The sequence below is a fragment of the Lutra lutra genome, chromosome 12 (assembly GCF_902655055.1).
Source record: "Lutra lutra chromosome 12, mLutLut1.2, whole genome shotgun sequence".
Classification (NCBI taxonomy): Eukaryota; Metazoa; Chordata; class Mammalia; order Carnivora; family Mustelidae; genus Lutra; species Lutra lutra.
Window position 1 is genome coordinate 84,912,591 of NC_062289.1, and position 14,213 is coordinate 84,926,803.

At 50.8% G+C, this 14,213-nt stretch overlaps 1 protein-coding gene across 1 annotated transcript in view; it reads right to left on the bottom strand.

Moving 5' to 3' along the window:
* TMEM120B (transmembrane protein 120B) overlaps positions 1 to 14,213 on the bottom strand; it is a 46,060-nt gene that overhangs the window by 3,730 nt on the left and 28,117 nt on the right. Inside the window, exons 6-11 of the mRNA XM_047696820.1 lie at positions 11,403 to 11,492; positions 5,412 to 5,477; positions 4,506 to 4,567; positions 3,149 to 3,241; positions 899 to 963; positions 458 to 526 (exon numbers count right to left, since the gene is read on the bottom strand). Coding sequence (XP_047552776.1) covers positions 458 to 526; positions 899 to 963; positions 3,149 to 3,241; positions 4,506 to 4,567; positions 5,412 to 5,477; positions 11,403 to 11,492 — 445 coding nt within the window. The remainder of the gene's footprint in view (positions 1 to 457; positions 527 to 898; positions 964 to 3,148; positions 3,242 to 4,505; positions 4,568 to 5,411; positions 5,478 to 11,402; positions 11,493 to 14,213) is intronic.

The window sequence follows — 14,213 nt, forward strand, 5'->3', positions numbered from 1 at the left end:
AGGGGTGGCAGGGGGAGGAGAGGAAAGGAAGAAAAGGTTGAGTCAGCTCTGGTCAGCTCGCTGCTGAGACGCCCCTCTGGCCAACCCCCCCACCCCCCCGCCTCGTGACCTTGCAACCCCCTTAGCACAAGCCACTGGCAAAGTGCAGAGCTCCCACAGCAGAAAGCAGAGATCTGGGCTAACTGTGGGAAGGTGTCTCCTCTGGCACCCCCACAGCATTCAGTAGGGTTCTCAGACACTTGGGGGTCCCTAGCTTCCCGAATTCCCTCCCACAGTCTCCCAGGCCCCAGTGGCAGGGAGCTCTGGACACAGGGCCAGGGAGCGAAGGGGTGGCTGAGGAATTCTCTCCAAGCTAGCCCAAGCTTCCCCAGGACCCCCCACCCTCACCCCACAGCCACAGGCACATGCACATGCCTCTGTGCACACACACACACACACACACACCCCGACCCCATACCTGCCATTCTCTGCATTCCTCATGGCTGGAGAGCTCAAACAACGTGACAGCATTGTAGAGCTGCCAGAACTGGAAAGAGGGGAGGCAGGCAACACTTATTCCCGACAGATTCCCCCAGTCACCCATGTGGGGAAGCCCTGGGAGTGGACCAGTTCTCCCAGCTTCTGGTATCAACTGTCCTATGACACTGAGAGCCCCCCCCCCAAAATGAAACTGGAGCACCCTAGGCCAGAGCAGCCTAAAAATCTGGGGCTCAGCATGCTGGTGCTGAGAGCCACTTCTGGCTCCTGCTTGCGGCCCAGGACCCAGGGGCTATCTCTGCCCCAGGACTGTGTGGGGCCAGCTCAGGGAAGGCTGGTGAATGCGGGAGACACCCGAGGACCTTTTGTTCCCAGGGGTCAGCCCAGAACAGGGGATACCCACAAATTCCAGGGGACTCACATGGCCACAGAACAGGAAAGGCAGGAGGAAGGTGAGGCCCCGCCACATCCAGGACTGGAATCCTTCTGTGGAGACGAAGGAGGAAGTGAAGGGCCGGTGTGAGGGGGTTCATTTGCCCCCACAGCCCCACCAAGCGCCTACTGCCTAGCCATGCCAGTCCCCCGAGATTAGCCACATGGGGCGGGGAGGCAGCCCTCACCTATCATCAGTGTGTGAGCACTCAAGTATGCAAATCACCCAGAGACCGTGCACAACACCCGTCACGGGGCCTGACTGCTCTCACGCCTCAAGTCATCACGAACTCATAGGGCTTGACAACACTTACAGAAAGCTGACAGGCCAGGCACCAGTTTTTGATAATGTCTTTGATCTGCACAGGGTTTTGCATTTTATAATGGACTTCTGCACGTATCATTTCAAGTGAGTCTTGACAAAGTCGGGCCTACTCTGCAGAGTAGTTCGGTAGAAATGACCATCTCAAAAGATTTGAGCATTTTATTTCCTGTGAAAGTTAAGACTTCTCCAAGTTAAGAGTAAAGAAACTTTTTTTTTTTAAAGATTTTATTTATTTATTTGTCAGAGAGAGAGGAGCGAGAGCGAGCACAGGCAGACAGAGTGGCAGGCAGAAGCAGAGGGAGAAGCAGGCTCCCTGCCAAGCAAGGAGCCTGATGTGGGACTCAATTCCAGGACACTGGGATCATGACCTGAGCTGAAGGCCCCTGCTCAACCAGCTGAGCCACCCAGGTGTCCCAAGAGTTAAGAAACTCTTAAGAAAGTTAAGAGTTCTCCAAGCTCTTCTGACTAGGCACTTGACCCGTGAGTTAAAGAAGTTGAGCACAGGGGTGCTGGGGTGGCTCAGTAGATTAAGTGACTGACTCTTGATTTCAGCTCAGGTCATGACCTTAAGGTCCTGAGATCAAGCCCCATGTCAGGCTCCAAGCTGGGCATAGAGCCTGCTTAAGATTTTTCTCTCTCGGGACGCCTGGGTGGCTCAGTTGGTTAAGCGGCTGCCTTCGGCTCAGGTCATGATTCCAGCATCCTGGGATCGAGTCCCATATCGGGCTCCTTGCTCGGCAGGGAACCTGCTTCTCCCTCTGCTTCTGCCTGCCTCTTGGCCTACTTGTGATCTCTCTCTCTCTCTAAAAAAGAAAAAAAAAAAGATTTTCTCTCTCTCGCTCTGACCCTCCCCATTGCGTTCTCTTGCTCTCTTTCTCTTAAAAAAAAAATATATATATATATATATGTATATATATATATATATATACACACACATATATTTACATATATATTATATATAAAAGTTAAGCACACATTCCCAACGTATCTCTCTACATATTTATATGTAGCCATATTATTTTTTTAATTATTATTTTTTTTATTCATTTGACAGAGATCACAAGTAGGCAGAGAAGCAGGCAGAGAGAGAGGGGGAAGCAGGCTCCCCGCTGAGCAGAGAGCCCAATGCAGGGCTCGATCCCAGGACCCTGAGATCATGACCTGAGCTGAAGGCGGAGGCTTAGCCCACTGAGCCACCCAGGTGCCCCGATACATAGCCATATTATTTTTTAAGTAGGCTCCATGCCCAGCAGAGAGCCCAACTCATGACCCTGAGATCAAGACCTGAGCTGAGATCAAGAATCAGATGCTTAACAGACTGAGCCACCCGTGCCCATATATGTAGGCATATTACACAAATTATACGTGCACAACATAATGCATATATAATTACATGTATTACAAAGCACAGACCAAAAAATAGGCCTTTAAAAAGGATAAGACATGGGGTGCCTGGGTGGCTCAGTTGGTTAAGCAACTGCCTTTGGATCAGGTCATGATCCCAGGGTCCTGGGATAGAACCCCGTCCCGTGTCAGGCTCCTTACTTAGCAGGGAGCCTGCTTCTCCCTCTCCCTCTGCCTGCTGCTCGGCCTGCTTGTGCTCTCTCTCTCCGTCAAATAAATAAATACATTTTTTTAAAATAAATAAATAAATAAATAGGATACGGCAGAAGTCAGCATGGAGGCCTGGCACACAGCTGGCCACAAACTCGTTGGCTGAAACAGAATCCACAATGAATTATGAAAAGCAACTCAGGTAGAGGCCGGCCGCCCAGGCTTTGTGTGGTAGGTGCTGTTATGTTCTTACTGGCTCATGCTCCCAGGACAGTGAGTAGCGGTGAGGTCCTGGGGAGCAGGGAGGGGCCGGTACTTGTCCCCACCCTCCATCCCCTCCCCAGGCTGGGGGCTACTCACCCACTGTGAGGTCCAGATGATTCCTCTCCCCCAGGGCACGCAGCCTGTAGAGGCAGCCTCTCTGGTAATAATATTGCAGGAACTGGACACAGCCTATAGGGGGAGCACAGCGCCCGGCTCAGGGCCCAGAGGACTGGATGCCACCACAGCATACACACATGCACACCCAGGGGTCTTCACAGCCCAGAGGGCGCCTTCTCTCACCCCAACACACACACACACACAGATTTCAGCCTGAACCTACTTTATCCCTTCTCCAGAATACAACGAGAGCGGGTTATCTGAAGACCCAACTAAGCGCCCATGAGATTAGAAACTTCTAGAGCAGATGCTTGCTGGAATGGTGGCACCATGCCGGGAGCTGTGTGTAATGCCAAGATGGCAAAAGACACTTTCATACAATATGGGGTACTTAGTCGTTACCAAAAATGAGGTAGAATTTTGTGTCCTGACATAGAAAAATACCCTTTGTTATTGTTTAAAAAAAATAATAAACAGGTTATAAGCAAAGCTCTGTGTACAAAGGGATCCCATATTTGTAGACAACATAATCCAGTACATATGCATATATAAATCAAACTGAAAGGACATAGATCAATTAACAGTGATCACTCCTAAGGGTGAGATTATACACAATTTTCATTCTTGCCTTTACAGATTTGAATTTGTTGGCAGGGTTTTATTTAAAAATTAATTGTATTTTTTGAGTCAGTAATATGTACACAATAAAATTCAAAGGGAACAAACAAGTACTTGGTAAAAAACAAAACTCTCTTTCTGTCCCTATCCCCCACTATCCAAGCTCCCCCTTCTCAGAGGGGACCCTTAGGACCGGTTTACTGTATATAAAATCCAGAGCTAATCTTTTTTTTTTTTTTTAAGATTTTATTTTTAAGCAACCTCTATACCCAATGTGAGGCTTGAACTTACAACCCTAAGATCAAGAGACATTTGCTCTACTGACTAAGTCAGCCAGGAGCCCCAATCTAGAGCTATTCTTAAATGAGAAAAAGAACATATACTTTATTTCCATTTTGAGGTAGTGTCCCCAACACCACTCAGATCCCGAAAGTCACCATTGGTCCCCAGCTGTGACACAGGGAAGAAAAGGCAACAGTGGGGGTTCCTGAAGGTGGGGATAATCAGGCTGTCCCTCCCCCAGGACTGGGTGGTGATCTGGGGGCAGAGAGCTCTTTGCTGGATTTCTGGGACCGTCCCCTGCCCCAAGCTCCCTTCAACACTAGACACACCCCTCATAAGGGAAGAGGGATGACAGGGGCCTCCATGAGCAAAAGACCTGGAAACTGGAAACCGGAAACCGTACCCCCTCCCCTGAATCCAGGCAAGAGGCACTCACTCTGAAAAATGGAAAACGCTAAAAACTGATTACGAAACTTCTGATAAATCAGTCCGTTGGGCCTGCAGAGAAGTGGGGAAAAGCAAAGGTGAGGTGTGCTGTGAAATCAGACATTCATCCCTGCCCTTCTCCGTTCCAGCCAAGAGAGAAAAAAAGCTTTTAATTAAAAAAAAATTATTTAAGTAATCTCTACACCTAATGTGGGGTTTGAACTCACGACCCCAAGATCAAGAGTCACATGGTCCAACAACTGAACCAGCCAGGTGCCCTCAGAAGAAAAGCTTTTATTTATTTTTTTTTTAAAGATTTTATTTATTTATTTGACAGACAGAGATCACAAGTAGGCAGAGAGGCAGGCAGAGAGAGAGGAGGAAGCAGGCTCCCCGCCGAGCAGAGAGCCCGATGTGGGACTCGATCCCAGGACCCTGGGATCATGACCCGAGCCGAAGGCAGAGGCTTTAACCCGCTGAGCCACCCAGGCGCCCCAGAAGAAAAGCTTTTAAAATTAAAGGGAGATCCCTGATTTCTGTCCTTCTTTAGCACCAGTGTCCCTGGGGCTGGACCCAATTACTTTGATCATTGCTTTAATCCTGTTCTAGAAGCAGGAGGGCCAGTATCATCATTCTGAATCCTAAGTTCTCACTGATCTCCATTCTCTCCGTCTGTCTCCTTTGGAGCCTCATCCCTCTAATTCTTTCTGTCCATTGCTCCCTGTCACCTCTGTCCCAGCAGGCAGGCCAATGCAACATCCCCAGAAACCTCCCAGCTGGCTTGGGGGATCCCTGTGGCCCGGTTATAAGCTCACGCTTTCCTTCTTGGCCTAAAAGTCAGCCCATGCCAGGAGTCTCAAAGGTGTCCCTCGCCCACTACCAGCTCCCCATTCACGGGCCCCCATGAGACACTCACCAGGTCAGCATCACTCCAGAGAGGAACGTGGACACGTAGTGGTGAGACACCCACCAGCCTTTAATTCTTGGAGATAAGAGAAGGAAAGGGGGTTCAGGTGGGGAGGGAAACACAGGTGGCTCTTGCTTCCCAGACTATGAGTGCATGGGCTACTCTGCAGCCCCCAGCCATGACACAGGCCCAAGCCATGATTTTTCCCTTTCCTTTGTCCTCCAGAGATGCACGATCACACGTAAACCACCCACAGATTGGTCAAGAGGCCCAAAGAAGCACTCGGGCCTCCAGGGGCTTCCAGCTACCCTAAAAGCACATCCCTCACCACACCCCAACTTCAAGCCCTGTCTCCTGTCCTCTCCTTGAACCTGCCAAGCCCATTACCATCTCAGGGCCTGTTATGGGCAGAACTGTGTGCCCCCCAAATTCCTATGTTGTAGTCCTAACCCCCTTAGGGCTAGTACCTTAGAATTTGGCTGTATTTGGAGATAAGAACTTTAAAGAGGTAAGTAAGGTTAAATGAGGTCCTAAGGGTGGGCCCTAACCCAGCAGGGCTGGTGTCTGTGCAGGGGGGAGACACCAGGGGTGGGTACGCTCACAGAGAAATGGCTCCCCAAAGACACGGTGGCATCTGCAGGCCAAGGAGAGGCCTCAGGAGAAACCACTGGGGCTGGCACCTTGATTTTGGACTCCCAGGCTCCAGAATTGTGAGAAAATAGATTTCTGTCATTTCAGCCGCCCAGCCTGTGGTCATTTGTCACAGCAGCCCACGCAGACCAACAGGGCCTTTGGATTGCTGTTCTCTCTGCTCTGAGAACTTGGCCTGCCTGGCTCCTGGTCCAAATTCAAGTTTCGGACCAACTGTCACCTCCTCCTAAAGGTCTTCTCTGGCTATCTTATCTAAAACAGCCAGGAAGCCCCACTGTGGATCACACTGCCCGGTTTTATTTTCTTCATGGGGCTTACCACTAACTGAAATTATTCATTTCTTTCCCTTGGTTTGTTCTCTGACCCCTCTTCCCTGCTCACATGTAAACATCAGGAGAGCTGGGGTCTTGTCCATGTTCTTCATCGGTGTATCTGTGACACCTGGCTCCAAGCAGGTGCTCAGTGTGTTGAATTAACACAGCATACGTGCACACACACACACACATACACACTCACCCTCTCCCGGAGCTATAGCTACCTGTTATCCCACACAGACACAGAGAAATGCCAGATTGCCCACACAGCATCTCAGCATCCCAGACGCACTTTCTCCCCGGGAGCTCACGCCCTGGGCTCATCCACTCCCGCATTGGCAGCAGGCCCTTACCCAGCCCTGGACTTCATGTGTCCAGTCCAGAAGCTGTGGGAACCCTGGTTTCAGAACCCGGTACTCCCCCAACTGAGGGATCTCATTCCACAGCAGGGGCGGGAGCCTCATTGTCCCCTGTCCTCCATGTCAATGTCCCAGCCTAGGCTGGAAGCTGGACCCTCAAACCCTTACCCTTCAAAGTCCTTGAGTCTGTCTCTGGCCTCTGCTGGCCTCCTCCAGCCCCTGTCTCGGAGCTCAACGAATACAATGTGGCAATGGTTTGCTTTGCCAAATACAGCCTGGGAGCAGCGGGGCTCCTGCCTCCCAAGAACTGGGCGGTACAAACTGGGTGCCTCAAACCCTCACCAGGGCTGGATTCCAAGCTTTAAAATTTCAGCCAGTCTTATTGGGTGAAAATTGGTATGTTGTTGAGGCGTGGCGTTCACGAGCCCCTCAGCCATCTGCACACTCCAGGGTGCTGAGCTGATTTTGTGCACGTTTATGCAACCGTATTACTGTCACTTAATTCAAATGTCATACAATTCCCCCATTTAAATTATACACGTCAACGGTTTTTAGTACATTCACACAGTTGTACAACCATGAGCACTCTCAAATTTTAGGACATTTTTATCACCCCAAAAGAAACCTGGACCCATTAGTGGTCACTCTTTGGGCCTGTTTTGCCACGGAAATACAGCCTGCACGGCCTATGGGCATTGTAATGAGCAGACAGCAGACAACCGATTAAGAGTGGTACACACAGCTACGGTGTAGGAATAGCACGGCCTGCTATCTGGGAATTGTGCCCGAGCATACCATGGCCCTCCTTTAGGGACACCTTAGCCACGTGGGCACCACTCATAGGCACCAGCAGCCACAGACTGTTTCTGGCTTTGAGCTTCGGGTCACGTGGCAGGTGGGGGAATGGCTTCCACACTGAGGATCCCTCCCTCCTGGCCGCCCCTACACGGCTTTATCCCAGGAAAGGCCCCTCTAACAGCCAGTTGGAAGCAGGCTCCCATGGGCTGGCTGGCCAGAAAAGCTAACACGATCCCTGATTCATTATTTATTCTGGCCCAGAACTAACTGCAGAGGACATCTGCTGTTTTGCCTCTCTGTCAATCACCCCACCCCCACTCCACCCCCTACGTTCTGGTTGCACGCCAGGCCTTTCTTTGGGTGAACCACCTCACTCAGTCTGGGTGGCTGAGGGGGAACGGGAGTGATATAACTGGGCACGTGACTCAGAGCCAGCCAACCAGGGCTCTGCATCCCCTCCCCCAGCCACACTGATTGGCTCAGGAATGAGCATGTGATCTCATCCGAGCCAATCAGAAATCTTGTGTCAAAATTACAACTCAACCTGCGAAGGAAAGAGCTCTTTCCTGTGAGATTGTCAGTCTGGCAGGGTGGTGGTCTGGGCTGCCAGTGCTTCCAAGTGGGGGCAAGAGATCAGGGTGGAGGACGGTTAGCACTGTGTGAGCCCTTTGCACCTCCTTGAACCATTGATATACAGGTACACTTTAGAGATACTGTGGCTTCCCTTTCAGGGAATAAAGCAAATGTCACGATAAAGCAAGTCGAATGAAGTTTCTGGTTTCCAGTGCCTCTCAAAGTTACGTTTACACTATACAGTAGTCTAGTAAGTGTGAAATAGCAGGTCTAGAAGAACAATGTATATACCTTAATTTAAAAAAAAATAGTGCTAAAAAATGCTAACCATCATCTGGGCTTTTAGCAAATTGTAATCACTAATTTCAGATCATCATAACAAATATAATAATAATGAAGTGTGAAATACTGCAAGAATTATCAAAATGTGACAGAGACACAAAATGAGCAAATGCTGTTGGGAAAATGGCGTCAAAAGACATGCTGTACATGAGGTTGTCACAAACACTTAATTTGTAAAACACACACACACACACACACACACACACACACACACACACTACCTGCATAGTACAATTAGACAAGGTATGCCTATATATGTTCCCCTTTCATATTTACTCCTATCAGGCAGTTTCCCTCTCATTTGCAGGATTTCCAAGGGAACTTGATTTGCTTATTGCATTGAGCTAATGAGCTACAGCTTCCAGTCCTTCCAGAAGATAAAGCACCAAGCCCACCCCACCCATTCCAGACCCCAGCCCCCACCACATCCAAACCCCTGCCCCAGGCCAAAGCAGGCAGACAGGCCCAGAGGAACAGTACAATTACAACTTCAGATATAGGCTGAAGTGTTAGGCACATGAGGTCTGGCTTTGGAACTTCACTTCTACCCTACCTCCAGGGCCATGTCCTCCTCCTCACTTTCCTGGTGTGCCCCACACTTGCAGGGACCTCCACTCAGTCCTGTTCCCTTCCCTCTAGTAATCACACCACACACTGCCCCCCACACAGCTGCCCCCCACACACTGCCCCGTCACACTAGATAAAGAGCTGACCAGAGTAACTCTTAATAAAGTAAGTAAGCTTTAGTAACTCTTACTAAAGTAAGAGTAACTCTTACTAAAGTGTTAGTGATTGTTAGAGATGTGGCATGCCTCTGAAGACTCAATACGAATCCATCAGAAGGATGAAACTGTAAGACTGGCAGCAAGCCCATGGGAACAGGTAGAGAATTTATGACAAGGAGGCCTTGCCATTTGCCCTGGCCCTCTCTCCCCACTACCTGCCACCCTGGCTCCCCTCCAACGACACCCAAAAGCAGAAAGATACTATTCAGTAAAATTAAGGAAGACTATGAATGTTATTTCCTTGGTAAGATTTTCTACTTCAGTGTTTCCCAAAGCATGGGGTGCGTACCACCAAGTTTTAGATGACACTCAAGCGTAACTGTAGGTGACACTGGACCAGGTGGCGAGAGGTCATCTGTTCAGTTCTTTGGTCTCCCGATTAAGTCAAGGAGTCTCTTTAATGCCTCTCAAGGCCCGCTAATCTCCCTTTTTATACACAAGTACATACACGGAGAGACAGCAGGCCTCAGGCTCAGAATCTCCCGGAAGCGAGAATAATTGACTTCAATACGTTATACAAGGAAAACAAAAGATTTTTATACTACTTCCTCTTTCCTGCAACTGATGCTGGCTTTCCACGTACAGTGATGAAATAAAATTTCCTTTTAAAATAGACTAGTATTTACTTAAGTTAAAAAGAAAAAAAAAGGGAGGTTGATTTAGAATGTTGAAAATTATCATCCAGGTGATACACGGAAAAGGCAAAAATGGCGAGGATAGGTCACAAATAAGTGCTGTTTGAGAAACACTGATCTTTTCTAACGGGCTACATGCTACGGGGCTGCAAACCTAAAAAATCGCTGGGCCCCTGGTCCTTACCTCTGGGCTCTACCTTCAGGTTAAGGCCCGGCAGGGCAGGGATCTGCCATAAGAGACCACTGGGCAGAAAAGTGAAAAGGTGGCAAATTATTTAGGGGTTTGCAGACACCCCCAATCTTAAATACACAGTTCATGACGTTCCTTACTAGCGCCCAAGAGGAGGAAGCAGGGAGGGGCTGGGAGGTTGTTACCTTCTGTTTCAGGGAAAAACAGGGACAAGCATGGTACACAGAGAAAAAACGGCTTACCCCGGAAAGGAAATCAGATGTATGGAAAATGGGTCCCACAGGTGGCAAATCATGGGTCTTAATTGGGCCCCAAGACTCGCAGCTCAGAGAAGGTGGAGTAGGAAGGAGAGTGACAAAAGAGCAGGGCTCCTTGTATTTGCAGCCCCTCAGAGGTGGGGACCCCCCAACTGTGCCTCCATTCACTCAGTAATGCTGAGGCACATGTCCCCATGGGGCTGTGAAATAGCCCAGGGAGGGGCTTCAGTTGCCCAGAGCCACAGAGCCACTCAGCAACTGCCGCGGGACTAGAACTCAGGAATCCTCATTCCCAGCTTGGCGGTCTTTCTCCTTAGCACTGCCTGGGTAACAAGGCAGGTTTGAACCAAGACCCTCTCTACCTGTCCTCCATCCTCCCCATCTCCCTGTGGGGGACCACCTTCACCACCATGAATCCATTCATCCTTCTAATGACACTATCCCAATTTCCCTCTGGGAACCCACCCACTGTCCCCTTGACACTCAGCTCCTAGGCTTCTGATGGTGGCCTGCAGGGGCAGGCACGAGGCTCAAGCCTGACCAATCAGAGCCGCGCATTCTCTGACCACAGTGATTGGTTCAGAGACAGGCACAGGATTCAGCAGGTGCCAATGGGACCCAGTGAGACTCTTGGAAAACAGCAAGGTGCCCTATTTTGCTGGGAACGTTAGAAATAAAAGACGTGGGCCCAGAGCTCCGGGATGCCTTTGCATGGAGCCTGAGAATAAAGATAGCATCACAGAAGGCAGAAGTGAGGGATGGAGAGAAAGTGGATCCTGACGCCATTGTTTAAACACCTGGATTAAGCCTGACCTGAAGTCAGTCCCAGCAGACCTGTTCCTTGAGAGGAGAAAACCAATTTTCTGTTGTGTTAAACCTCTCTGAGTTAGAGTTCTTGGTAAGCAGGAGACCACGGAAGGTGGCCCCGTAGCAGCAGACATGGTTTTCCTCCACCCTGGGGCAGTCTGGGACACCCTACCCCTCCCCGGAGGAAGGGAATATGGGCTAAGGGTGCCAGCTCTCACATGCATCCCTTCCGTGACAGACCTCCCTTTGGCTCCCCCAATGCCCCCTGCAAAGCCGGGCCCCCAATTACCTTGAGCCATTGCTGATGAGAATACTTTCTCGAATTGTCAGGGTGCAGTAATACCACACCAGCAGGAAGTTAAAAACTTCGTCCGTCACCCTGGTGGAAAGAAACAGCCCCGGGGAGGAGCGCAGGCATAAGAACCAGGGATGGCTCTTACCACCCCCCGCCCCCCTCCCCCGCCACAGGGCAACAGAACAGCAAACCAGGCTGCCTCTGGGAACAACCCCCCCCACCCCATCCTGCAGAAGACAGAGTAAGCGTGGCTGCCACCTAGCCTGCCTGTCCCCCTCCTCACCTTTCTGCCAGAATCCTGCTTGCTTTTAAGGCTCTAGCTGAGGTTTTGTCCCCTTCCCTGAGCACTGGGACACCCTCGCTCCCTTCTACGTTCTTACTGTCTGATGTAAAATTTTTGGTCAAGGGCAACAGGAGGACTTCAAGCAGAAAACTGAGTGTCTTAAACTGTCTACAGTGTAAGTGTAATTTACAAACGTCAATTCCCTTCCTTCCCCTTAAAAGATCTATAAACTTTGTTGCACTTACAAAAGAATTCTTTTTTTTTTTTTTTAAGATTTTATTTATTTGGCAGAGAGAGACACTGTGAGAGAGGGAACACAAGAAGGGGGAATGGGAGAGGGAGACGCAGGCTGCCCGCTGAGCAGGGAGCCCGATGCGGGGCTCAATCCCAGGACCCTGGGATCATGACCCGAGCCAAAGGCAGACGCTTAATGACTGAACCACTCCAGTGCCCACAAAAAAATTCTTATGGCCCGAATGGTCTGTAAGATGAATTAAGAACCCCCTGCCTCCTCTGCAGTCCTCGTGGCCCAGAGCCGGGCAGAGAGGCCTTAGGACAGCACAGAGAGGCTGGAGCTGGTGCTGTGCTCTGGTCAGACCGGAGAGCTGGTGGACACATGGCATGTGACCTCACCAGAGACCTCCCCCCACCACCGCCCCGGCCTCAGCTTTGCTGGGAGATTCGCGGGCTGACCCCCTACCTGAGTATGGCTCGAAGAAGGGTCCCAGGGCAGAGCCTATGACAGACGGCCCCTCGGAACCTCCCCTACCACTGACGCTAATGGAGGCTCTAGCTTCCAACCCAAAGGGAAGCACCTCTGTCCTTTCCAGTGCCAGACAAATCCTTTCACAACTGTGGCGGGGGGCGGTATCCACCTGCACCGGGGAGGGAGAAACTCCCCATCTCCTTCATTTCCAAATCCGAACTGGGACAACTACAATAACCCTGGGAGGGAAATGGAAAAGTATGACTCAAACAGTAAGAGCCGAAGTTGGAAGGTTGGCTTTTAAGCGATGTCACCCTGTTCTGTGGTCACAGATGACAGACTTTCAACCCCAAGCCCTCCTGAGCCATCGCCTGCGGAGGGCCGGGAACCATCACCCTGGGAGGGCCAGGAACGGACTCTGGAAGCACAGGACCTGAGTTCAAATCCCAGCTCTGCCTCTTCCAAGCTGTGGGATGAGGGGCAAGTTGGTGATTCTCCCGTGCGATCACTCTTGCACTGAAGCGGGGAGAGTGAGAGCAGCTCCCGTGTAGGCTGGAGTTTAACCCAGGAAGCATGGGGAACGGGGCCTGGGGCATAGGAAGGGCTCCCTGCATTCCCTGTTGTAACTTTGGGAAGGATCACAGAGTACCAGAAGCCTGAGAAATGAGTCTCAGATGTTGAGTTCTGAGGAAATCAAAAGCCTACTTGACTTGAATGGGGTGTTGGGGTGGGGAGGGCCTCCCGAGGGCAGAGGGTCACTCAGACACCGACTTCCAAGCTCCCCTTCAGGCAGGAGGCAGGCCCAATATAGTAAGTCGTGAGTCGTGGTTACCAGGATGTTTCTCGCTGGGCCTTTCCTACACCTCCGTAAAGAGGGGAATAAAAGTAAGGTTTTATGGCCCCAGCACTTCAGGGAAATGCTTGAGGTGCCGGCCCCAGCCTCCTCAGCCAGAATGTATGAGCTCCCTGTTGCAGCTGTAACAAAAGACTTAGTGTCTGAAAGCAACACACATTTAATCTCTTACAGTTCTAGAGGTCGGAAGTCTGAAATGGGGAGGGCTGGGTTCCTTCCGGAGGCTCTCAGGGAGAGTGCCCTTGCTGACCTGTGCCGGCTTCTAGACACTCCTGCATTCCTTGTTTCGTGGCATCACGTTTCCTTTTCCGACTCTGACCCTCAAACCTCCCTCTTATAAGGATCCCTGGACTTACTGAATAATCCAGGATAATCTCTTCTCAAGTTCCTTCACTTAATCTATCTGCAGAGACGTTGTGCCAAGCAAGGTCACACATTCGCAGATTCTGGGGATTAGAACACGCACCTCTTCGGGACCACGAGTCGGGCCACGCCAGGCCAGCTCTAATTACCGGGAACTTGCAACGCCGCAGGCATTTCACGTGGACAATCTCTCTGAATCCTCGTCCAACCCTACAGGACGGCTTCCTGTGGCAGATGCACTTAACCACATCTGCGCCCGTCGACAGAGCTCCCTACAGCCAGACCCTGTCGTTCCTGGCACGCCTGGCTTTCTCAGGCCCCCGCTGCTGTGAGAGGCAGATCGGGGCCAGGGGGAACTGATGCCCTCTGGAAGCGGTCCTCAACTCCCCTAACCAACAACAGCTGGAAGATAAACGCCCTTGCTCCCTCGCCCCTCAAGTGGGTAACTGAGGCATGGTCCATGCTGTCCCCCAGTTCCCCAGATGCCTACAGGGGAGCCCCTCCTGTCTCACTTCCCATTCCCCTACCAATGTTTCCTGGGATTACCTCTGAAAGAAACTACTGGCTTGTCTTGGGGTTGCGTCTGGGGGAACACACAAC